Raw genomic sequence first — 27,393 nt, 5'->3', positions numbered from 1 at the left:
CTGGATGATTATTATTATTATTTTAGACAAAGTTTCGTCCAAAGGGCTTTATCATGACTAGTAGTACTGCAGCACAACTCGTACAGAAAATAAAGTCACAAACATTCGACAAAAAAAAAAACAGTTACCGTTTCATATAATTAACACACAAAAAATGTTGAAAGCTACTTTGAAAAGTGTTTATCCGACTTTGCTAATCAACAAAATTGTTACAAAAATAATAACCATTATAAATTGTAGATGAAATTCTAAAGTAATATTCATAAACGTATAACAAGTTTGGTAGGTTTGTTTTATCGCAGAGCTACAAAAGACTTATCTCAGAGTTGTGTCTGCCATTGTGATCGAACAATTACGAGCCCTCTAGCTTATCGCTAAGCCACTGAAGAACAGAGATGACAGAAAAGTGTGACAAGAAAAAAAATATATATTAGACACCTTGAGGCTGGTCTGACATTACATGAGGTTTTCTACCAAGTTCACGTTGTACGAAATGTTCTATTTTTTATTTTCGATGTCAATAAATTGTCTAATTTTGAAAACTGCAAAAAAAATTTTTTCATGCATATAGGTAGGCGTACGAATAATCGAAAACACATTATGTAATACCGTTTTCTGCGCTACACTGAAAACGACAACTAATATTCTGAAATTACGAAAACAAGTGTAAAAGTCAATGACTAATGAAACTAGAGAACCCTGAAAATGACTATAACACTGGTCACGAGAAGTGTTACATATACAATCTTCTCTGCACAATTACAGTACATAAACACCTGGGATTTACTTCTTCGTTATGCAGTAATTTATATTATTTAATTTTTAACAAATTTCTAGGTATACAAAAATGCGAAGTATACTGTATCAGTAAATTAGCATAATCCATCTGGAACAATTCATTAATCTGCATAATAAACGTGCAAAACAAATTCGCTTTGTAACAAGTCATTAAAAACAGTCGTTTTCACAGTTTATGAACATTATCAAATACAAATAATCTTATTATTACACTCCTGGTGGTAATAAATTAAGTAATGGGTATAGAAAATATATTTTGTTACAATCACTGTGTGAATTTGAAAGTTTTATATTACGAGCGTGTGGTACTGTTAAAATCATTTATAGATGAATTAGCAAACAAAAAACGATGATACATGTACCAGATGAGTTTATCTTCAAAGTACTTTGTAGCTGCTAGGAGTAACGTGACAATATATCAGTTCTGTACATATTTTCCTGTTACTGAAACATGTCCAGAAGATTTCATAACATACGTATACATATGTGGTTCACAAAAACCAACACCATATGTGGAGTTCGAAATTATTTACATTTTGAATAACGATGCAAAAGTTTTTAACACTAAAAATTAGTTTTCCATAATTGGTAAAATTCTTGCGGCTATTATACATTTTTTCAATACTTCAATGAAATTTTTTTTTATATTTAACTAACTATAAATCATTAAAAAATTGAATTGTATACTGATATCATCAATAATTAATGTATTAAAATTAGAAGAAATGTATTACACCTTGTCTGAGATTCAGGAAAACTTATCTTATGAACACCAGACTTCAAGGCATGGTTTTACTACCCATGCCTTGCTTTGAACTCCAATGTAATCTTTAAAGTAATTAAAAATCCTACCATTTATGTGGATTATGAAGAAATATTTGGAACCATTTACACATATTAAAAATAAATATCAAACTTATAAAGAAACCTCTTTTATTTACAAAGATATTTCCAGATTTCCAGTACTATAAATTCTCCTCTTGGTATTTTTCATGCTAGGTTTCTTCATTTTTCCTTTCAATTTCATTTTTCCCACATTTGCTGAGGGTGTAAAGCCTGTATTATCAGGATTCTGCAATCTTTTTCTTTTTAGCTGGTTCTTAGGAACAGGAGAACTGCCTTCAAAACAAAACTCAATGAAAGGATCTGATATAGTAAGTGGTGTGTAATCAAAAACTGGTTCCTGTTGTGGAGGTTCTTTTGAGGTTCTTATTGTTATCTTTTTAAGCTTAGTTTTTGGCTCTTCTTTAACAGGCTTATTTCTACGAAGCTTAGCAATTGTAAGTTTGATACCAAGTGTTGGATCACTGATAGTGCTTTTGATCTGAAGATCTACAGGATCTGCTTCATGATCATCACTCATGGCAGAGTTGTAGTCTCTATCATCATACGAGTTGTCATCTTCAATGCTATTATTGCTTCTCATCTCCTCATCCTTTTCATAAAACGTTTCTAACATTTCTTCTCCACTCTGAAGCAACTCTGAAGTGGAAAAAACACTGACTTCAGGAACACACTTCTCTTGGTAAATTCCATCCATTGCCACGATGGGAAGACGTATAGCCAGAGAATCACCAAAATATTCGTACAATTCTGAATACATGGCAGACAAAGGATTAGCTGTACATTTTTTATATTCTGAAATCTTTACATCCTCAGGTTCTTGCTTAATACCTAATGAATGCTTTGATTTTGTAGACATTTGGAGTACTTCCAAGCTATAATTATCCCTTAGTACATCGTCTTGTCTAAACTCAAAAGAACTTTCTTCATTTAGATCTGGAAGTGATGGATTTCTGTTACTTTCATCCAAAAATTTTCTTCTCTGATCAAGCAAGATCAATTCTGATATACCCTAAAAAATTGTTAAATTGTAGCATTAAAAACATACATCATAACTTTACAACTTGTGTATTAAAACAGTCTTTACAAAATGTTGTTTGCTTCTCCATAAAGTTTTATTCATTATCCTACAAACTAAATACCAGTTGAAATATTAGAATTAAACACCTGAGTTTAAAACAGTTGAATTCAATAGGCTTATAACTCACCAACAGAAAACAAATAAAAATTCTTGTAAATACAATAAATTACAATATTTAGTTATATCTTTGTGTTCTCTTTGGTCTTAGATTTGTGTACATATGAAAACTTCCCCCCTCCAAAAAAACACAAATAAGCACATCAAAATAAACATTTTTTATTACTTTTGTTCTGTGCAAAAACATTTGATATGTTTTATTTTCAAAAATTAAAATGATAAAAAAAGATACAATGCAAGATATTGAAACCCAATGGTGAAATTACTTTAACACATTCACCACCATGTGCCCCTACCAGTGGGTCACAACAAACTTTTAATTATGGACTGCATCACACCAGTAAGTATGTTTCAAAGCCAAATTTCTCTTGTGGCATACAAGTTTGTGACACTGTGACTGTTCCTCATTACCTCTTGAATGGCAATATATTAGAAATTATTAATACTATTGGTGGCAGCAAACAAGTTAATTTTCTTTTGAAAATGTTAACACATTTAGCCTTTATTAAATCCTAGTTTCAATAAACAAGACCTGACATCCTTCCATCTAAACTGGAAAATTCTACTTTGCATCATATCCTTTAAACTCTCTACATAAAGTACAAAGTCTATTTACAATTAAAAGGAATACAAAGTTAAAACCATTACACAATAAATAGTTATTAACAACAGTAACTTTCCATTTAAAAAAAAACAATCAACATATGTTTCAGTGTCCTATGACACCATCTTCAGAACTGGAGATAAAGGCATGTTTGGGACTTACATACCCACATAATCATTTATATACAAATAATATCAACTAGGTTTAAACTATCCAGAGTTACAAAATATCTGCCCACTACTTTATTATTTTTATTCCTGGACCAGGTAATGCTGTAAACAAGGTGTTGGTAAGTAAATGATTATGAGGGTATACAAGTCCAGATAATGCTGTAAACAAGGTGTTGGTAAGTAAATGATTATAAGGGTATACAAGTCCAGATAATGCTGTAAACAAGGTGTTGGTAAGTGAATGATTATGAGGGTATACAAGTCCAGATAATACTGTAAACAAGGTGTTGGTAAGTAAATGATTATGAGGGTATACAAGTCCAGATAATGCTGTAAACAAGGTGTTGGTAAGTAAATGATTATGTGGGTATGTAAGTCCAACCATGACCACTGCTACTCTTTAACATGGGGTCATAGGACACCAAAACATGTATAAAATATATTTTTAGGGCAAGTTCATATTTTTAATAACAATTATTATGAAATGATTTTTAGCATTGTTTCTTTTTAATTGTAAATAGGTATTTTACACAAGTGTTGTTTTAAATCATTTAAGTACAAAATCATTTTTAGCTTGTATATTGCTATGGATTTATTTTCATTGCTTCATTATTGGCAATAGCTCCTTCATTTCAGGAAGCCATTATTGTCTTCCAGATATTATTTTGATATCACAATTTGAAAATATTCAGAACAGATGGCCTAGAAGCCAGATGTAAAAATACTGAAACCACCAAAGAAGCTGGCCTTACTACAGGCACAGGAAAATGTACTATTTTATTAAGAGAATTAATAAATTGCTTTTGGTTTAACATATATCCATGATTTGATTATTAAGATACCTTAAGATCATTTGAAACATAGGAAACTAAGCAATGAGTCCCTGAAAACTTACTGGGTGAAGAAACTTCAAACAAGCTGAATACAGCATGACAATTAAGAAATTAAGTTATTTGTTGAATAATTTTATTTCTAAAATATTGCCTAGCACAAAAAACACAAGTTCTGTAAACTATACCTTTGTTGTGTAACTGAAGAATAGACTAGCTCACAAATGTTATCAAAAACTATGCTAACTTCCACTTGTTCATACAAAATAAAGCAAGTATCCATATCAGCTTGTATCATACTTTCTCAAACTTAATTGTATTTCAATCACAACACAATGTTCTTGATTAAAACTTTTTGTTGGATATATATGATCATTCATTTATTTTAAGTTTAATATTTAGTTTATATCATGTGAGCATTAAAGTTATTTTAGAAGTGACAGTCATGGCAAGTTTGCTTACATAACTGTTCGCAAATTATTTGTTGCATAGTTCAACTGTTGTGAATTTGTGTCATGTTACAACAACCATCTAAGTTTTTTCATTGTTTTACTGAGAATCGTAACATCATAATGTATTGTAGTTTGTAAAAGGTTCTAGGCCTCATTCAAGCAATATATACATGTACATACACATAGATGACCAAATTATTGCTGGTAAGTTCATGACAATGAAAGTAAAAATGACACTGGAAAGTGTGTGACTTTAGCCATAACAGGCACTTTCTAAAGTGAGTTTCACAGCTTGTATCATAATAATGGAAACAGAGGAGAAAAATGAACCTTGTTAATGGGTGCTATAAAGTTACTGAACCCACCTGTGTGAACTTTTAAGGAAAAGAGACAATTACTTAAAGCTCTAGATACAACTGTGATAACCAATAGTGTAATAATTTTTTTACAAATGTTTGACTCATTTTTAATATATTACTTTAAAATAAGTAGATTGTGTGCTGTTTGGTTATTTTTGGCATTTACCACCAATAAGTCACACACACCTACTGTAAAGAATAATGCCAACAAATACTTAAAAACATAATATATGATGACACAGATTTCTTAACATAATACACTGAATTCAAAAGCTGCAACATGTAACATTCATCAATCACATATAGACATTGCCATGAGGTTTCAAAGATAGACATTAAGTGAAAACAAAATGCAGAGAAACTGTTGATGGGGATTTGTGAAGATTCTAGGTCTAAATCATGAAAAGCCAGAAACATGGAATATAATAATAATAGTAATAATACACAAAAGTTTCTGAAAAAAATATCCAAATATTATTTATTTTCATAACTTTTCTACATTTTGAAGGCCATTTGTAGATCACGCTTTAATCATTTTTGTCAACAGTACTGAATGACCATCAACAACAAGCCTATTACATTACAATTAAAAGTAAGAATGGACATGCAATAGATGTACAATAAACTATCAATTACTGTGTATGTCATAATCAATTATACAAGTTGGATAATCAGAATGGGATACTGTATCTTTACCTTTACATAAATAATTATTTTACTCAAATTAATGACTTTCTTATAAAATGTACAAAATATGTAGAACATGTGTTACTTTACTGTACAAAAAAACTTCATGTTTTCATGATACTTATATTTCCATGCACCTATATTTTGAAACAATGTGATTTGACATAGCTGTAGCATAAATCACCCTAATGACTTTTCAGTATCTGTTAACAATTTATATACACATTCTCTGACACCCACTGTTAGTACAGGTGTTTTGTGGTCAGTAATTATTACCTCATTTCCTGTTCCGAGTTATCCATACTCGACTGTCTTGAAGTCATGTGTGGATTAGTAAATAACTTATCCACAGTAAATGTATGTTCCATATTTTTTCTAACCTTTAGGATTTATATATAATGATCTTCTCCTGTAATTTTTACCAGTTTAAAAAAAAAAAGAAATTCTAACATATGAACTATATAAACAGCTTACCAACAGTGTCCCATGAACTTTCTGAGCATCAGCTTTGACTTGGGCACTGATGTATGTGCAATCTTCTAAAGCAGTTGTAAGGTGAGGCCAGTAATATGCCAGATGTGGATAGATTCTCTCTCTTATTGACTGTATATATGATACAAAATAAACCAATTACTTCTACACAAGATACTAAAAAAAAAGGTTCAGTGCATTATTTTATACGCTACAAAGATTTACATATTCTAAAAATTAAAACAAATTTTGTTGGGTTTAGAAATACTTTACATGATTGCTAGTTGGAAATTAAAGTTGGTTCTATACATTGTGATAATATTTAGTTGGATCCATGGCATCTCATGTATAATGATAAACAGGGTTCATTTACCTCAAAACATTGAACATGTTTGATTACTTTATTTTTTGAACTTGCTACAAACATTTACAAACTACTATAAATCACATGACTTTATTAAATAATAAGTTCATTTTAAATTAACCCAAGAATCAGTGTATTGATGTAATCAGTTACACCACTCGTGCTACAGAATCAATGTATTGATGTAATCAGTTACACCACTCGTGCTACAGAATCAATGTATTGATGTAATCAGTTACACCACTCGTGCTACAGAATCAATGTATTGATGTAATCAGTTACATCACTCATGCTACAGAATCAATGTATTGATGTAATCAGTTACACCACCCGTGCTACAGAATCAATGTATTGATGTAATCAGTTACACCACCCGTGCTACAGAATCAATGTATTGATGTAATCAGTTACACCACTCGTGCTACAGAATCAATGTATTGATGTAATCAGTTACACCACTCGTGCTACAGAATCAATGTACTGATGTAATCAGTTACACCACACGTGCTACAGAATCAATGTACTGATGTAATCAGTTACACCACTCGTGCTACAGAATCAATGTATTGATGTAATCAGTTACACCACTCGTGCTACAGAATCAATGTATTGATGTAATCAGTTACCCCACTCGTGCTACAGAATCAATGTATTGATGTAATCAGTTACCCCACTCGTGCTACAGAATCAATGTATTGATGTAATCAGTTACACCACTCGTGCTACAGAATCAATGTATTGATGTAATCAGTTACATCACTCCTGCTACAGAATCAATGTACTGATGTAATCAGTTACACCACTCGTGCTACAGAATCAATGTACTGATGTAATCAGTTACACCACTCGTGCTACAGAATCAATGTAGTGATGTAATCAGTTACACCACTCGTGCTACAGAATCAATGTACTGATGTAATCAGTTACACCACTCGTGCTACAGAATCAATGTACTGATGTAATCAGTTACACCACTCGTGCTACAGAATCAATGTACTGATGTAATCAGTTACACCACTCGTGCTACAGAATCAATGTACTGATGTAATCAGTTACACCACTCGTGCTACAGAATCAATGTACTGATGTAATCAGTTACACCACTCGTGCTACAGAATCAATGTACTGATGTAATCAGTTACACCACTCGTGCTACAGAATCAATGTACTGATGTAATCAGTTACACCACTCGTGCTACAGAATCAATGTACTGATGTAATCAGTTACACCACTCGTGCTACAGAATCAATGTATTGATGTAATCAGTTACACCACTCGTGCTACAGAATCAATGTATTGATGTAATCAGTTACACCACTCGTGCTACAGAATCAATGTATTGATGTAATCAGTTACACCACTCGTGCTACAGAATCAATGTACTGATGTAATCAGTTACACCACTCGTGCTACAGAATCAATGTACTGATGTAATCAGTTACACCACTCGTGCTACAGAATCAATGTACTGATGTAATCAGTTACACCACTCGTGCTACAGAATCAATGTACTGATGTAATCAGTTACACCACTCGTGCTACAGAATCAATGTACTGATGTAATCAGTTACACCACTCGTGCTACAGAATCAATGTATTGATGTAATCAGTTACACCACTCGTGCTACAGAATCAATGTATTGATGTAATCAGTTACACCACTCGTGCTACAGAATCAATGTACTGATGTAATCAGTTACACCACTCGTGCTACAGAATCAATGTACTGATGTAATCAGTTACACCACTCGTGCTACAGAATCAATGTACTGATGTAATCAGTTACACCACTTTCGTGCTACAGAATCAATGTACTGATGTAATCAGTTACACCACTCGTGCTACAGAATCAATGTACTGATGTAATCAGTTACACCACTTTCGTGCTACAGAATCAATGTACTGATGTAATCAGTTACACCACTCGTGCTACAGAATCAATGTACTGATGTAATCAGTTACACCACTCGTGCTACAGAATCAATGTACTGATGTAATCAGTTACACCACTCGTGCTACAGAATCAATGTACTGATGTAATCAGTTACACCACTTGTGCTACAGAATCAATGTACTGATGTAATCAGTTACACCACTCGTGCTACAGAATCAATGTACTGATGTAATCAGTTACACCACTCGTGCTACAGAATCAATGTACTGATGTAATCAGTTACACCACTCGTGCTACAGAATCAATGTACTGATGTAATCAGTTACACCACTCGTGCTACAGAATCAATGTACTGATGTAATCAGTTACACCACTCGTGCTACAGAATCAATGTACTGATGTACTGATGTAAATACAGAATCAATGTACTGATGTAATCAGTTACACCACTCGTGGTACAGAATCAATGTACTGATGTAATCAGTTACACCACCGTGCTACAGAATCAATGTACTGATGTAATCAGTTAATCAGTTACGTGCTACAGAATCAATGTACTGATGTAATCAGTCGTGGTACAGAATCAATGTATTGATGTAATCAGTTACACCACTCGTGATACAGAATCAATGTACTGATGTAATCAGTTACACCACTCGTGCTACAGAATCAATGTACTGATGTAATCAGTTACACCACTCGTGCTACAGAATCAATGTACTGATGTAATCAGTTACACCACTCGTGCTACAGAATCAATGTACTGATGTAATCAGTTACACCACTCGTGATACAGAATCAATGTATTGATGTAATCAGTTACACCACTGTGCTACAGAATCAATGTACTGATGTAATCAGTTACACCACTCGTGCTACAGAATCAATGTACTGATGTAATCAGTTACACCACTCGTGATACAGAATCAATGTACTGATGTAATCAGTTACACCACCCGTGATACAGAATCAATGTATTGATGTAATCAGTTGCACCACTCGTGATACAGAATCAGTGTATTGATGTAATCAGTTACACCACTCGTGATACAGAATCAATGTATTGATGTAACCAGTTACACCACTCGTGATACAGAATCAATGTATTGATGTAACCAGTTACACCACTCGTGATACAGAATCAATGTACTGATGTAATCAGTTACACCACTCGTGATACAGAATCAATGTACTGATGTAATCAGTTACACCACTCGTGCTACAGAATCAATGTATTGATGTAATCAGTTACACCACTCGTGCTACAGAATCAATGTATTGATGTAATCAGTTACACCACTCGTGATACAGAATCAATGTACTGATGTAATCAGTTACACCACTCGTGCTACAGAATCAATGTATTGATGTAATCAGTTACACCACTCGTGCTACAGAATCAATGTACTGATGTAATCAGTTACACCACTCGTGCTACAGAATCAATGTATTGATGTAATCAGTTACACCACTCGCGTGCTACATCAATGTACTGATGTATACAGTTACACCACTCGTGCTACAGAATCAATGTACTGATGTAATCAGTTACATCACTCGTGATACAGAATCAATGTACTGATGTAATCAGTTACACCACTCGTGATACAGAATCAGTGTATTGATGTAATCAGTTGCACCACTCGTGCTACAGAATCAACGTATTGATGTAATCAGTTACACCACCCATGCTACAAAACAATGTACTGATGTATTCAGTTACACCACTCATGCTACTTGAATGCAATAAAATACAAGAAAATTAACAGACCTGAATCATTGTTCAAAATAACATTTCAACAAACAACTAAAATTCCATGGTAAGAAATATAAGTATACAACTGTTCTTATGAATGTCCAGATTTGCAAAGATGGTTTTGTTTGTAACTTTCATACAGACACAAGACTGAAAAATGCACAATTTTTTTCTCTAAATGTTGAGTCACATTTAAACAAAGAAAAACCAAAAGGTTGTAGAGCTTTCAATAATTGTAAAACAAAAACATTTCTTGAATCACAACATATTTCTAAAAAGCAAATTTAACAATCCAAACTGAAATTAGTTTTAAAGTTTGACCCACACAAAAAAGTTACCAAACATACAATTATATTTCTCAAAACACAGACAAATTCATCAAACCAGAAACACAATATTATACTTGATTTGTAAATAACTGATATCCTTCAATACAGAACAAGACTTTAAAAGAATGTATGCCTTTCTGAGCTTAATTAATAACTAAACTGTCAGTTTTATAGAAGAAACAAAACTATTCTCACCTTAATACCAAGAGCAGCAACAGCTACTACTGCTCCATAGTGAGAACAAAATGGTTTTGTTAAGTCCTTGAAGGAATCTTCCAAGGTTGATAGTACTTCGTCTTTCAAGTTATTCACAGGTGTAGACCACTCTCTATAACAAATATCAACATCCACAGATGTTACTATTCTTACATGATGGTTAATTTTTTTTATTTATATATATATATATAAACAGTATAATAATGGAAATTAGTTTACAATATTAAATATTCTGATTTACACACTTCAACATAAAATTGCAAATACAACTTTAATTTAAACATTTTAATAATTCATGCAAACAAAATTCTTGATACCCACTCAATTTAAACATTTACATTTACAAGTTATGACAACAAGTGGATTGTATTATCACTTTTCTTAACCAATTTTCATCAAACAAGCTTTCAATAACAGATATCAATGTACAGTTTTGTTTTTTCAAACTTGAAATATTCATATTTTAGTACTTAGTGGTCATTAATTATGTAGGTTTCAGGGAGCTGCATCATTTACTTATAACATTATTTCTACTACACTTCACTATTGGATGTTTGTCAGCATTATCTCTACTACATTTCACTACTATATAATATAAACTCACTTGATGGTTGTTTCTACTGGTTTAAACTCCTGGCTTTAGTGTTGTAAATCTTAAGACTTTCCACTTTACTATTAGGGAACTACTTGTAGGCATTATCTTTGCGATATTTCAATACTGTGCATATATAAACAAATACTTACAATGTATATTTACTGTCTCAACATCAATCCTAACATACATAGTAAGCAGCAAAATTCCAAGCCCAAGAGCTGCAAAGGTTACACTACCATAGTTGGTACTATCAGTTTTAGTTAACCATTTACCAGGTTTACTTTAGCAAATTTTAGAAACATTTTTTTTCTTACAACATATATCATGCAGCAATGAACAACTACTAGTGTACTGCATAATTTATTTGACATCAAAACAATATAAGATATTTTAACACTCCTACGAAAAGTGGGACCTAATAGGCCCCAGAGCAACTTAAAAGGTTATTAATATTAGGCTAATAATTTTGTATTTAAATGAAATTGCCATTTAAATCCATTAATGAATGGATTAACAAGATTCCCACTGTCCCTATCTACTATCTAGCGAAACCACAGCCAGGGGAACGGGCTTGGAGAAATCAGGACTAGAAACGTCTTTTCGTAGGAGTGTTAATATTAGTTATAAACCTTAATGTAATACATCAACTGGAATCATACTGAAATGAAAGAAATATAAACAGTATTTTAAAAGCAAAAAATAAATTATCATTATGTTTTGAAGCACACATTAAACTACTTGTATTCTATTAAATACCTTCTAAACTGATAACTTCAATACTAAGGTTGTTCAATTATTATTCTGAAATACTGAAAAGTAGCAATGATTTTTTGTTTTATACAATAGCTATTTAAATTTTAACTGTAAACATGTATAGCATATTTTACAGTGTTTTAAAAAATATATCAACAAAACTATTACCACTAATTATACGCTCCTTAGCTTTTACTGTTAAAACATTATTCACACTGATCAGACACTCTGTCAAATTTTGAGTATAACAAAATGTTCATCCCACTTTGGTAGGATGCTCACAGCTACATGTGTAATACTCTATGTTTCTTTCTAAAAAATAGAATTGCTTATCAAAAAAAGCCTATGTTATCTTTATTTTTTGATTCACCTATAGGAAATAGGAAATTTTTCATTCAATTGTTGGTTGACTAGGTGAATTTTAAAATAATAAACATAGATAATTATACCATATTACATTGAAGCACTGCAGAATAAATAGACGATGTAATGTACTGCAAGATGCCTAAACTTTATTCAAATTATTATTATTATTGTAAAAACCTACAGCAGATACATTAAAACTCACTTTTATATTTACCTATAACAGTGGAAAACTCCAGAAGAACATACATAAAAACTTAAATTTTATGTTTACCAATTACAGTGGAAAACTAGAACAGATACATAAAAATTATACTTTGCCGTACACATTATGAGATCTGTATACAGCTTTGATAATTGTGAAACATAACAGATTCATTTACTTTATCATGTATTGGTTTTTTCCCTTGTCATTTTTCTACTTTGTATCCTTTAATGATATTTTAGTAATAAATTGTACTGAATATCAAAATGTAACTGCATAATTTATGTGAACATAATGCCTATAAATACACGGAAAAATTGTCATTCAAATGAACAACAAATCACAAATTTGGTCTCCTTAAACATAAATGGTAATTATTATATGTTAGCTTCAATGAGCCTCTATTCCCTAATGTCACTTCTGTCTTGTCCATATAAACACTTTTCATATTTTTATATATATATCTAAGTATAATTTAAATATTACTATTGTTTTATAAAGAATGGTTTAAAAAATTAATTTGCACAAGTTCTCTATGACACAATGATGTGTAAAACTATTATATTCTTTTACACTTTTACAAGAACTGTCAATCTTCTGTATAAATGTAAATTATGTAGATGAACTTTCCTAACTTCAGCACTAATATGTCCAAATATAAAAAATAATTTCTATCATTCTTTCATTCAGTTTATATTGTAAATTGTAACTTAATACACTAGCTTAAATGAAAGGTTTTTAGCAATAACTAATGTCTTACCTTATGATTCGAGCTAATAACTGGGCTGCAGTGTCTCTAAGAGTCCAGTGATCATTGATGGGATTGATAGATGCAGCTAGAGGTTCTAAAATACAATACAACACTGCTTCCACTAGCAAATGAAGCTGTAGAAAATATCACATCAGATTACAAAAAATACAGAACAAAAATATGGGAACTTACTTAAACACACACTTACCAGTATACTGAAGTTACAAATATACACTGATTTATTTACATCTTTCCTAGTTTTGTATCCATAAAATGTATATTGTTTTTTCTTTTAATTCATATAAGTAAGTTACGGCATGGTTAGAAGGCAGAAAATATACAAGTAATGAGTAGAAAAGGAATGCTAAATAGAATATACCACTTTTTTATAACATTTTTAGCTCCATAAGGATACGCTTTTGATTTTAAATTAATTAATGCATTGAATATGTATGTGTTTAATCACAATTCAGACTTTTATGTGATTTGTACTTCTTTTAAAAGCATACACATAATTAACTTAAGATACATAATAAATAATCAGTTTTAGATCTCTCTTATTGTTCAATCATGTAATTCTATTTTTGACATCTGTAAATGAACAAATGTGGTAAGAACAGTAAATTATACTGTATTATGACTCTTTTAACAGATTAATGGAAAATTATCTTAGGAAAATGATGATCAAATCTAATTACTGAAGCTTAAATAGTAGTGCCATATTTAGCTAAGTAACATGACCATTAAATCAGATTACGTATTATTACTTGCAACACTAAACTTGTAATACATCATTTTATGATCATGCAGCAAAATTTGGCTGTGATCACTTCACACATCTTAAATGTGAAGAAAGAAAGAACTGAAATTATGATTTTCCTACAGTGAAATTATATTCCCAACTGGTACCTCCTTCTTCTCACAAGATTAGTTAGTTTTGTCTAGTGCTGCCCTCTATACGCAAACGTTTTCTTTATGCACGCCACAATCCTTCTGGTCCCATATTCTAACATGTCTTTAATACTAATATTCATGTGTCACTTTTCTACCAAAAGAAGCATGACACTCACTTGACACGTGACTCACTCTATATGCCTCTACCAAACTATCACTTCAAAATTTGATAGATGCTTTTTTAAGCACTGGAGGAATTGTGGGAAGTGTGAGCGAGGGAAGTATCTATCACAAATATATTTTCAGTATAAGAAAATTATAACTTCTGATGTAGCTAAAATCCCACACAATTAGATGGAGAGAACAGTGTAAGGGAATGACAGAAGTATACCCCAAAAGCATCCAAACAATACCCCTGGAAATGAGAAAGTTAGATCCAAAAATCTTTTAAAGGCAACCACATCATTTCTGACCAGATTATACTCTTTGCCCATCCATAAAGTGTGTAGAAATTAAAGGAGGTAAAGAGGAGTACATCCAAGTGGAAGAGAAAAGTAACGTAAGATAGTGAACCATGAAATACATATAAGTAAGTCAATCCCTGGATGTTCCCTACACATACAGTGGCTAGGGATAACAGAGTATGCTCAACAAGTCTACTACATGTAATACCCATGCCACTGGGAACTGACATCCACTTGGGGGTAGAATGAAGATCATACCATCAACACCTCAATAGCAAGAAATCAGAGGTCAATCTAAAACCACACCAACTCCAGAACATGACACATGTTAGCCTTGACCCAAATCCAATATAGAAAGGATTTCTATTAAATACAAATAAACTCCCCAACAGTGAAGCCAACCAAAATCATCCAAAAAATTATAACATCCTTGTTACAAGATACACAAAGGACAGCAAAGGGTAAGTACTGAATAAAAATTGATATTTATTCTAATCCATATATATTCTTTAACTGCTTTCATGAAATACCATCTTTCATTTACAATCACTGGACTGGAATAGCACACTTACATCCCTCAATTTGTTTTTATAATCATGGTGGAAATACTTGGATTTATGTTTTTAGTTTATAGTTACATCAACACAATTAAAGTTATCTCCCATTTGTCCCTAATTTTAACTTCCAGACAAAAGAGGAGGCACTTATTCAGCAGTACTCTACCCCTCACCGGAAGTGCTAAGGGCTAAACTAGCATTCTTATAATGTAACTACAGCTTAAAATGTAAGAAATATTTTATGGTACTTCATGGATCTAACCCAATTTGCTAGCTCAGAAATCCAGTGTTTTACTACACAACCACACTCTGTGAACAAATCAAATGCTATATATTTACTGTTTATTACCTAGTTTCTGCTTTAAAATATTTATATGATTTGATTCAATATTTTCATCATTACTTAGATTGGAAAACTCCCAAAATTTTGTTGGGAAACAGTTTTAAGAGGAGAAAAAACAAAATACATTTATTTTTAGAATTTTTATTATTATTTTTTTGTACTGTTGACCAGAAAGTTGATTTTATGCACAAATGTGACTGATATTCATCAAGATATTTCTTTGAAAATTGCAGTGATAACCACTTCCAGCTATAAATTAAAAAAAAGGCAAAAACTGACAATTGATTAGTGACTTAGAAAAACTACTTTTCAAAATGTCTTTAACCAACAACATTCTTTGTCAATATTGATTTCTAGCTAAAAACTACAATTTCTTCTTACCCCTTTCAACACAGTCAGTCTACATGACTGACCATGTGACCTCTTTGTACTCATTTAAATTCTTTTTAGATTTAATACTTCTTACATTTAATACAATGTATATATCTTTACAAAATCTGGCAGAATTTCACTTCATATTACAATTCTTTAACATAGAAAAAAATATTTTTTTTAGTGAAGTATTTCTGAAATAAAATAAAATAACAATTTGTTCATTAATTTGTTAAAATTAAAAATACTTTTTCTTATCTCAAAACTCTCAGATGTGTAATCCCTAAGACCTCATAAATAAATTTGTTACAGTAAAACTTGACAGTTTGTATGTTATTTTCTCTAACTCAAAATGGGATCAGTATACGCGACTGACCTTGTAACCACAAAAAAATCAGCATAAATCTAAATTACCCTTTTCTTTCTAATAATGACTTCACATTGTAATATAAAACCACATTTGTTCATCCTAATTAGCTCTAAGTTTGTAACAGTGTACATCTATTTATAATTACATTTTATTGTTTTATTGCCCTTTGAACTGTGACTAAGTACTGTCCATGTGCTTATAAGTTGTAAATCACAAGGGAAATATGCAGCTCATGTTACATTATAAAATTACATTACCCATGAGCTACTACAACTAGTAAAAACAACTCGCATGCATACCTCATGAAACATTATTATTATTTATTTAACTTCATTTAATTATACCTAACCTAAAAATATCCTTAATTTTACATTTTAGTTGCTTTTATAATTATACATAAAAAATAAACAAGAAAAACAAGAAATAAAATATTTATCAAATATTCATTCTTCTTGCTCTCAGTTGTCAACAAGACTTAGCCCTAATTTTTTTTATTCTACTCACAGTATTTAAATTAATAATTTTTATTTAATTAAATAATGCTCTAAACAATGTAGACTAATAACATGTAAAAAGTAGACAAATTCTGGCTTTCTAACTCTGCGACAACAGTCGTTACAAGTTAGTCATCAACTTTTTCACAAGAACGCTGTTCATAATCTGAGTTAAACTGACATTTAATCATTCAGAACAATGTTATACAACACCTCATTTGATAGATGAAAATCTTAAGTTTCTATTGGTTATAGACAGCATATATTTAAATGTAAGAGTGAATTATTAACAAATTATGAAAGAGAGGATGTAACAGGTAGGTGTTGCAGGAATGGTGTGATTTTCTTTTGATAGCTCTGGAACCAGTTGAAGACTATAATGTGATTTATCTGAGGAATGACAATTTTATAAGAGAGTAATTTATGTTTTCAAGGGATGGTGGATAAAATAGGGATGATGACATGGTAAGAGAAAATGTGTCACATGTGTCACACTTGGGGAAATTCAGAATTTTTTAAAAATACTACTTTGTAGAATTAAAAACTTAAACTTTATCTACTATTAAAATACAGATTACACCATGTAACAAAATTTTTACTTTTTCTTGTTCCTGGGCAGAAAGTATTATTTCCCAATAGCTTATGCCTAAAGTAAATGGAAAAGACCTATTTTTCTCTTCAAACTTTGCTTTTGTGACCGGGGAGCATAAAAGTAAAACATGATGCGGGACCATATTTGAGGGCTGATACGTGAAAGTGATTTATATTGCAATTGCAAATCTCGACAAAATACTCAGTTCTAAACATTTTTGTTCATTTTTGTATAAATACATGTAAATCTTGAGCCATATGTTGTTTTATTCAGACCTTATGTAAATGAAAATGTGCAAATTTGCCCATTTTTACATAGATAATAGGTTAATTTCTAAATTTCATTATCCAGGTCACAAAAGCAAAGTTTGAAGGGAATAATGGCCATTTTCTGTACTTTTACAACATAAGCAATTAAGAAATAACACATACTATCCAAGAACAAAATTTGTGTTACATAGTGTTACTAGCTAATATTTTATACTATTTTAATTATTATAGTGTTATTAGATAATATTTTATACTATTTTAATTTGTATAACATGTACAAAACATAGTTTAATAAAATTTTGAATGTAAGAGACAAAAACTTTGTGTCATACACAGTAAAGGATACCTGAGTGGATAGGGCCAACTTGTGTCATACACAGTAAAGGATACCTGAGTGGATAGGGTCAACAAATAAAATTACTTTCATTTGTTGCATTGTTTGACTAAAATAAAATTAACAATAACCTAAGCTGTTATTTGACACAATTTGTAAGTAAATGTGTTTATAACTGACAAAACATTGGATTTGTTACCAAATTTAATTACTTTTATAATCCCCTTGAGAGTGACATAGATGAATTGGTATTCAAACCTGTTTTTTGCTGTGTCACTCTTTCTCCAAGAGCCTCTATACCTTTTCTGTTTGACTTGTCTGCTTAAAACTACTATTATTTTCACTTAAAGTTACGAATATGACATGCAGATGAACATTTTGAAACCAGAAATATACTCACTAGTTGCAATAGTTAAAGCAGTGGATTTTAACACATATTAGTAAAGTAATGGCATTAGTGCTTACTTCTGCCATCGATTGCATACTGTGTAGAAAGGTCTTTAGCACTTTTAAAGATAGGTATTTAGTATTTAAAAGGTATAAAAGGGGTAATTAATGATGATGTACCACAATATTATAATATTTTAAGTTTTGTTCCTTAACATGAGCCAAATATGAATGGATCTTTGAGGAAATTAATCAAAACTTTTGAGATTTTTGACACTAAGAAAATACACAGATAAGTAATCATTCTTTAGAAAAACTTCTGATATTTTTTATTTTCTTCTAATGAGATGTTCTATTCCTACCACAAGAATGACAGTGCTATACAGCAGGTTACCTATGTTCTACCCACTGCAAGTATCACAACTCAATTTTAACAACATGACAGATAAATATCCAGAATCACCTAACCCACCATTATTAATTTCTATTGCAGCATAATGGTACAATTTTGAAAGTTTAACAAATGTCAGTTGACAACAAATATGGTGCAATAGACAATAAAACATGAAGTTAATTTCTCTTCTTACTTTCAACCGCTAACTATTTCTTAATCCAACCAAACAGAACTTAAAACAATAACATGGATCATGTAGTAGACTGTTTGAAAAAAAGGTTCAGTTTTCATATTTGTAGACTACTGGTTGTTTCATGAATAAGTAAATGCTTTCATGAACATTTAAATAGTTTCTAAATACCTTAAAAGTTGTTTGTTTGTTTTTGCTTATTTTACATTTACCAACTTAATCAGTATTTGTAAAGCATGTTGCTTAATTTAAGTTTACTGTATAAAAAAATGAAGAAATAATGAGGATGTCTATAGTTTAACATGTTTGAAATAAACAACAGTTTAATGATACACTTTCCTTATCACTCTGTAGTTTAAAAAAATGAAGCATTACTGCTGATTTTTGTTTTTTCTTGAGGAAAAAATATTTAAAGAATTAGTATTTTTCACATGATCATGACCAGAGTTTGAAAGTATTCATCTGCATAATAAATTATAAAATGGTTACATATTATGCAAATGTCAATTTGTCTATAAATAGATTTTTACAAAACTTAATTTACTTACGTATGGCTTTGGGCCCAAATATAAAGAATGGTTACTGACCAAGGCACGGACCGTGTGTAAAAGCTTACTCAGCTGAATAAGATCATGGCTTAGTTTCTTGACCTGTGAAATAATCAGAACACAAATAATGATAAAACAGAGCTATCTAATTAAATCCTTCATTTCTAGATACTGATAGGCACATCTCAGTTGTAAATGAGATGGTGTTTAATTCAAAAAGTAAATAATGTTTTATAAAATATATTTTATATATTTCTTACACAAATAAGAAAACTGAATATTAAAAAAAATACAATGCACGGAAATAGAAGATATACCCATACAATTAAAATCTAAAAAGCCCAATTTCATTTAACACTTACAAATAATCCTAAAACATAATTTTATTTGCTTTTCATAACTACTAATACAATGCCCAGTTAATCTCAGCAATGGTCTTCATACACATAAGAGTCCCCTGCTAGTACAGCAGTAAGTCTACAGATTTACAATGCTAAAATTAGGGGTTCGATTCCTCTCAGTGGACTCAGCAGATAGCCCGATGAGGCTTTGCTATAAGAAAATATTCATACACACATAAAAGAGTATTAATACATTTGTTTTTCAGTTGATTTACATAAGATTACTCTTTCACAATGGGACTTACCAAAACTAAGCCAAGACATTAATCATGTTCGTAACTAACATTGTTCTATAAATGTCAGATTTTACAAAATGCATATGCAAAAAATAAATAAATAGTAGATTACTTTACAATGTGACTTGATGGCTTAACTAAAACATTTACTATTCCAGAAATGTGTCATTTACATAAAATGGTCATCGACAATATAGTATGGTTAAAATACTTTGTTAAATTAACATGACCTTATACAGTGTTCAAAGCTTTCAACCTAAAATTCATTAACTCTCACATAATAAGTCTTAGATAATTAAGCTTACTGTTAGTTAAAAAAATATGTTAAACCAATGTTGGCAAAGAATAAACCCTTCTGCAGTAGAAAATACAGTGATACATCACAACAACATTGCATAGGCACTTCGTTGCACTATAGTTGTTCATTATTTTAGAGAAAACTGCTGACAAATTACAACTTTTTATTTACATATTCAAAGCTTTTAAATATTGTTTAATGGTTTATAAAAATCTAGAATTATGCATACTAGTTACATAAGCAAATCCAATCCCACTCTCTTGCAGAAGTGACCTACTGTCTTGCATAAAAGCTCTAGAACATTTTCACCCTTTCTCATTATTTCTGAGCAAAAAAAAAAACTATTCACCATTATGACAGATCAAAGAACAGGCTGATTTTGGAGTTTATTCTATAACAAGCATCTATAAGTGCCAAGAGTTTGTAAAGTACTCACATTTTTATGAAGTAGTCTAGACTTAGTATATTCAACTACACTATTAACCAACATAAACTAAAGTTTTAAAATAATTTATTTTTTACTGTATTGAACACACCAATGCAAACAGTTGAAATGAACTTATTAATTTCTCATTTTATCCACCAAAGCAGTAGAAAACCTCTAAAAACATCCACTATAAGACAACTCTTTTTTAAACACAGTGCAATTTCTATAAAATCTAAAGAAAGTAGCAAATGTTCCATGTTGAGTAAATCCTAAGGAAAAAATAACTTGCAAAATGAGTAATAATTTAAAGTGTCTTGTATTGTAATGTTGCATTGTCTTACCTCAGATCAGGGTGGTAGTAGCATATTTGTTTTAATAATATTATTGTACAATAATCACATTGAATGTAAACATAATGACGATTGTTAGTGTCAATGATCACAAGCCATTCAATTATCATTAAAAAACACGTAAAATGTGAGGTATCTCACAGGCCTAAGTTTTTCTCTGGTCATAGGAAGTTTTCTTCTAATATTTTATAAAAATTTAAATCAAAATACAAATATTTAAATAAAATGTTCATAATTAACATGTCACGGAAGCTGCCACTTTCAGTGTTTGGATTTAAATTGTGTTTTATATGTTAGTTTTGCTTCTTTCAGGTAATTGCAAGTTTCAAAGTTAACATTTTATATTAAGGGCTTGTTAACCCAAGGTACTCAATGTGGGTTCATGAGGCCAACAAGCCATTACTGAAAAAATAATTCTGAAATTACTAAGTGTACCTTAACAAAATGTGAGAAGCTTTTATTAAAAAGTACAGTTTTGTTGTACATAAAATAAAATCAGATGTGTTTAAAAAGTATTTGTACTAAGTATGTCTGAGTCTAACTCAGACTCTGAGAAATCAGAATGTAACATGATGTTCACATGAAGAGTGAAAATATGTTTGTCCATCATGCAGTTTGGTTAATATTTGCATAACCTCTAGATCCTCAAAAATGCATAATTACAATACAATGTATATAGTATTTACTCTCTCCTAACAGAAAATGTAACTAAGTCAACCATATGGGATAAAATGAATAGATAATAACTCTACCATCAAATACACAATACTGTGATGAACAGTACTCTGTAAAAGGTCATAAAATATATACTTAAGACTATCCCTCATCTGTGCATGTAGGGTTGAATTATGTTTATTAGAAAAGCAATTTCAAATTACTCAAGAACTTACAAAATGTAAATGTTGTCTCTCAAAAAAATTCCACCAATACGAAACAATTTACTGAAAGTTCAATTAGCATTCATTTCAAATATCTTAAACTATACAATAACTTTTGTTTTAGATTTTCTGCTCTTTCATTAAAATACATTCTTAGCTTACATAATATCTTTGGTATAATAGTTCTTTCAAACTATGGTTTTTTTGGTTTCATTAACTTATATTTTAACATATTGTAGATTTGTTACGTGAAACAATCTCAGATTATAAATCTAATATTTCTTAAAACTCTTTCTATTACTAGCTTCCTCTTTCAAAAACTTTATAGTTTACAATGGAGCATGTTAACTTATTAGGCCTAAGAAATAATTGTTAGCACTGATCAATTTTAGATATATTCATCAATGATATAATGTTTAAACCACATAATGTCTCTGTTGTTACTTAGATAAATCTGAATATTAAAGCATCTCACTTAAGAAAGCATATGGTTTTACATGACTTTAAAACTTAAAGTTACAACATGAAAACAATTTTATTTCTATTTGGAAAAGATAAAAAATCTGTATTTAAGATATAGTACTTTACACAAAAAGAAAATGTTTCTTATTCTGCACATCAACAACTAACAAAACTACGATTAGCAGGTCATACTTACACCAATACACACAAAGTTAACCAAGTAGGGTAACAGTGGAGCAATCCTTGCATTTCTTCGTATGTCATCTATCGCCAACTAAAATCAAAATGTTTTATATTTACATAATTTGTTACAACTTGAACTTTGGTTTATTTTTCAAGTAATATGAGACAGATATAGTTGATTTAAAACTGTTTTCAATTGTAAAAATGTTATGTAAAGTCTTTTGAAAAACAAAAGTTTTAAAAGGCAACAAAACATTGGGATTAGCTTTTTAAATTTAAAAAATTAAAATTTTACACTTTACACACTTGCCCTAAGTCACTATTAAAACTCTGTCAATTTTTGTAATGTTTTCTTATTTTATCCCATAGTAACTAATGTTACTATATCAAAAGAAGTATATTAGTTCTTATCAGTTAATATATAATATATTATATTATATATTATATATATATATATAATATAAATATATATCAGTTAATTTCAACTTGATTGATATTCATTAATATGCTTCTTTTGAAATTGTAAAGTTTCCAAATTTTGGTTCAATATATATATATATTTTTATTTTCTCTTCATCTTAGAATATAATATAAAAAAAATAATTTAAAAAAGCTGCATTAATTATATGATTTTTTTAAACTGAAACTAAACAGTTTAATATTTACTATTCCACTGTGAGAAACCAACAAAAAGGTATTAGTGACACCCCTCCAGTTAACATAGGGTTAAAGAGAAGAGAGTTTTTTATTTTCCTTTTTTTCATAACACAAAGTGCCAATAACAAAAGCTAATCCTTATATAATACTTAAAGACTATACTATCAAGTTTTTAGTTATTCAATAAGAATATACACATTTGGATATTAACAGAAGGTGATAACACTTCATGTACCAAAATTTGATGTTGTTAACTTGATAAGAACAGTATAGAACAAAACAGTTGAATTATATCACTTAATTCATTTTTTAATAGCCAAAGTTCTATACCTTTAAAAGGTCTTCATCACTTCCAAGTATTGCTTTTGTCACTTGGTCATAGTATCCCATTAAGTCATTGAAAGAAGATGTGTTTCCACCATTTTTTTTACTGGCTGTAAGAATAAAAATGAATGGATAGACAAACAAATAAAAATAATCTTCACTGCAAGCTAAGGTAAGGATTGTCATTGTCAATGTTCTTGTTCTATTTACAATTTATCAATCAAAGCATCATTTCTATCACTAAAAACTCTCATAACATTTTTTTTTTAATTTATGTTACAATTTTGAAAAGCCCAAAGAACAAAAATGAAGTAACTTGACAATTCTGTCACATCTTGAAAAGTCATCTTTGATTTTTTTTTCAGTAATTACCCTACCTATATGATATATTTATATTCTCATTTAAAAATAAACACACAGTTAGTGTAAAATAAATTCTTTAACTAAATGGATTTAATAAATAGACAAGCTAAAAAAGTAATTTCCAACCAGAATGGTAGTTTTATAAGCTTAACAGTGAATCATAGGTTTGTGTATGTTAAAGCCAAAACTTACTTGAAGGTCCATTTGTAGGTCCTGTCTTTACTACGCCTTCAACTGCTATCCACTGAGCTAAAAATAAAATTTATTTGAATTTGTGTAAAAATAACTGTCCAAAACAGAGTGGTTGGTGGTTTATAAAGTTATAAACTAACTTCTCTTCCTCCTTATCTGCAAATTTTAACATTTTCTTCACTGAAAAATACTTCCAAAGCTCAATATAACTTCCAAGTTACCATTTATCACTAAGTGACACCAGTTTTAAAGAATTTTACACCTCATTGGTAACTCTGAACAAATAGAAAGAATAAAATAATAAAGTAGAAAATTTCATATTTCAATAATATGCAGTATTGAATGCTATTAATTTATTTTGGTAAATTATTCAACCAGACAGGATGTTTCAAATACTGAGATACTGTCCAGAATGATTGATGAAAAATGATATTTCTCCAAACATTTTATTACCCAATAAGACACACTGATCAAAGTACACACTGAACAGAACCTCCCTCAAACTTGGACTTTAAATTAAACAAGTTTTGTAATACTAAGTTTATTTATTGATATATAATGCAAAAGATTCTGATGACCTTTGGGGAGATATTTCAAATACCATTTCAATTAACAATCCAGGACATTCATAAATAGGCAGTGCTACTGCCTGCCTGATACAGAAGTTACAAAACATAAACAAGCTCCTTTCTGAAAACATAGCATTCAACAAGGAAAACCCATGCAGCATGCCTTCCACTTGGGAAGGAGGGCATCATTCTATGGAAGACTACACACACCTTAAACATAGAACACTCCTTGTATAAGAGCCATGGTAGAGTAAAACATATTGTCAAAATAATCTTTTTGCATAACACCAAATGTTTCATAGGTTTAAAGAACACAATATTGTTCAACTAGTCATTATCTCACATACAGTTAGCTAAGGCTAGAAGTTAGGCTGTTCTATATTGGAGAAATACTAGAGTAATCAGACACACAGAGAAGATATCCAACACCTATACTTCAAAAAGCTCATCTACAAGGATGCTTGATTCATAATGTAATGGGGTAGCTTACACTACACTTCCATGTAACATCCCAGCCTTACTTCCAATTGAGGGGTGTATTCATTCACTCTCTTATCAGTGAGATTACACCATCCTAATACTGAACTCTCAATACCCACTGCCACAATGGCTTGGACTTGGAGAATCAAGGGTTCTCCCATACTCCACAAAAAGAGAACAAATGGTAGAAATTCACATGGAGGAGAATGCTTGATAAATACTCAAACCAAACAGGAAATATCATACCTGGATAAGTTTCTATACTCATAAATGATGCAACTGGTTACTTTGACTCTATATAATAGGTACTAGTACGATTTGAGAGAAGTCAAATACTTTTTTTTTTTTTTTTGCATATGATGTACGACTAGGAAGACAAAAATGCACTTCACCAAAGCAGTTTCACAGAAAATTCCATCTTGAAAGCAAACACTGAAGAAAAGTAGATGGGCATAACACTCTTTGTAATTCCTCTTTCAATGTGGAATTTGGGCAAAGGGATATTGTGCTGTGAGGCACCATAAGCCATTTAGAAGATTACATTGCCTTTAGATTATATGGCAATGAAGGAGCTATTAAAAATAATAATAACAATCAATACTCATCTCAAAAGTCACTGTGAAGACTGAAGAATCATAACTGAAGAAAGATAAAACCCAAATGGAGATAAAATTGCCAGGCAAATAGTGTGTCAAAAACCATCCATATCTCCATTACACACCATAATTAAGAGATGAGAGAAGACATGAGATGATTAAACTGATGGGAAATTATCTTATAAAGCTCACAAACATACTGTGCCATGAAAGAGTAAACAAACTATGGACATGGAACATTAGAAACTCCCAGTCCTACTGTTGAGTCCTAAAAAACTCACAGATGCGAGTCCAGGTGAAGTGGGGAAGGAAGAGATATCCAAAGACACATGGGATCAAGTGAGCCAATATGGCAGCATTAATCTTTATAATGAAAAGTGTGACACTCAAAACACAGCCCTAAGAGACTCCAAGTTCCTGCAGAAAAGAACGTGAAAGTGTCAAACCTACACGAACTTGGAACCTCCTGTCCATTAAAAATTTTTTAATAAAAATGAGCAAATAGCCACGTAACCCATATATATGGAAGTCTCACAAAATGCCATACCTCCATGTTGTATCATAAGCCTTCTCAACATCAAAGAATATTGATACAAGATCTTGTTTGAGAAAGGCTTCTCTGATTGACGTTTCAAGTCAAATCAGGTGGTCCACAGTGGAGTGTTGTCGTTGGAACCCACACTGGGTAGTCAAGAGGAGGAGGTTTGTTTCAAGGAACCAAACGATATGAGCATTAACCATCCTCTCTAAGGTCTTACAGAGACAGCTCATCAAAGCAATTGGACAATAGTTTGAAGGAATCTTGAGATCCTTTCCAGGCCTAGAGAAAGGTAGGACAATAGCCTGGCATCAGGAAAAACATTCTCCTGCCATATCTGGTTAAAACAATCAGAAGAATAGCAAGAGAAGCAGGAAATAGATGGCACAGCATTTCACAGTGTATATCATCAGGTCCAACCAGTGTACTGCCAGACCAATGAAGGGCCAGTTTGAGATCCACCAGTGTAAAGGGATGATTATAGTCACAGAGACAATTAGCTCGAAAGGAAAAAGGTGATCACTCTGCCCGAGTCTTCATGGCTAAGAAGGTGGAGGAAGAAGCGAAAGTGCTAGATACCTGGCAAAAACTT

At 31.0% G+C, this 27,393-nt stretch overlaps 1 protein-coding gene across 4 annotated transcripts in view; it reads right to left on the bottom strand.

Annotated features, from left to right (window-relative positions):
- Positions 1 to 1,714: 1,714 nt before the first annotated feature.
- LOC143252042 (TAF6-like RNA polymerase II p300/CBP-associated factor-associated factor 65 kDa subunit 6L) overlaps positions 1,715 to 27,393 on the bottom strand; it is a 64,379-nt gene continuing 38,700 nt past the window's right edge. For all 4 annotated transcript variants that reach the window (XM_076503592.1, XM_076503590.1, XM_076503593.1 and 1 more), the window contains 8 exons: positions 24,619 to 24,675; positions 24,070 to 24,173; positions 23,096 to 23,173; positions 19,848 to 19,949; positions 13,649 to 13,773; positions 10,952 to 11,084; positions 6,416 to 6,544; positions 1,715 to 2,653 (listed from right to left, as the gene is read on the bottom strand). In XM_076503592.1, the coding sequence (XP_076359707.1) occupies positions 1,736 to 2,653; positions 6,416 to 6,544; positions 10,952 to 11,084; positions 13,649 to 13,773; positions 19,848 to 19,949; positions 23,096 to 23,173; positions 24,070 to 24,173; positions 24,619 to 24,675 (1,646 nt within the window). In that variant the 3' untranslated portion in view covers positions 1,715 to 1,735. The remainder of the gene's footprint in view (positions 2,654 to 6,415; positions 6,545 to 10,951; positions 11,085 to 13,648; positions 13,774 to 19,847; positions 19,950 to 23,095; positions 23,174 to 24,069; positions 24,174 to 24,618; positions 24,676 to 27,393) is intronic.

The sequence above is a fragment of the Tachypleus tridentatus genome, chromosome 6 (assembly GCF_004210375.1).
Source record: "Tachypleus tridentatus isolate NWPU-2018 chromosome 6, ASM421037v1, whole genome shotgun sequence".
Taxonomy (NCBI): domain Eukaryota; kingdom Metazoa; phylum Arthropoda; class Merostomata; order Xiphosura; family Limulidae; genus Tachypleus; species Tachypleus tridentatus.
The sequence above is the reverse complement of the archived record's forward strand: the minus strand, read 5'-3'. Positions and strand labels throughout refer to the sequence as shown.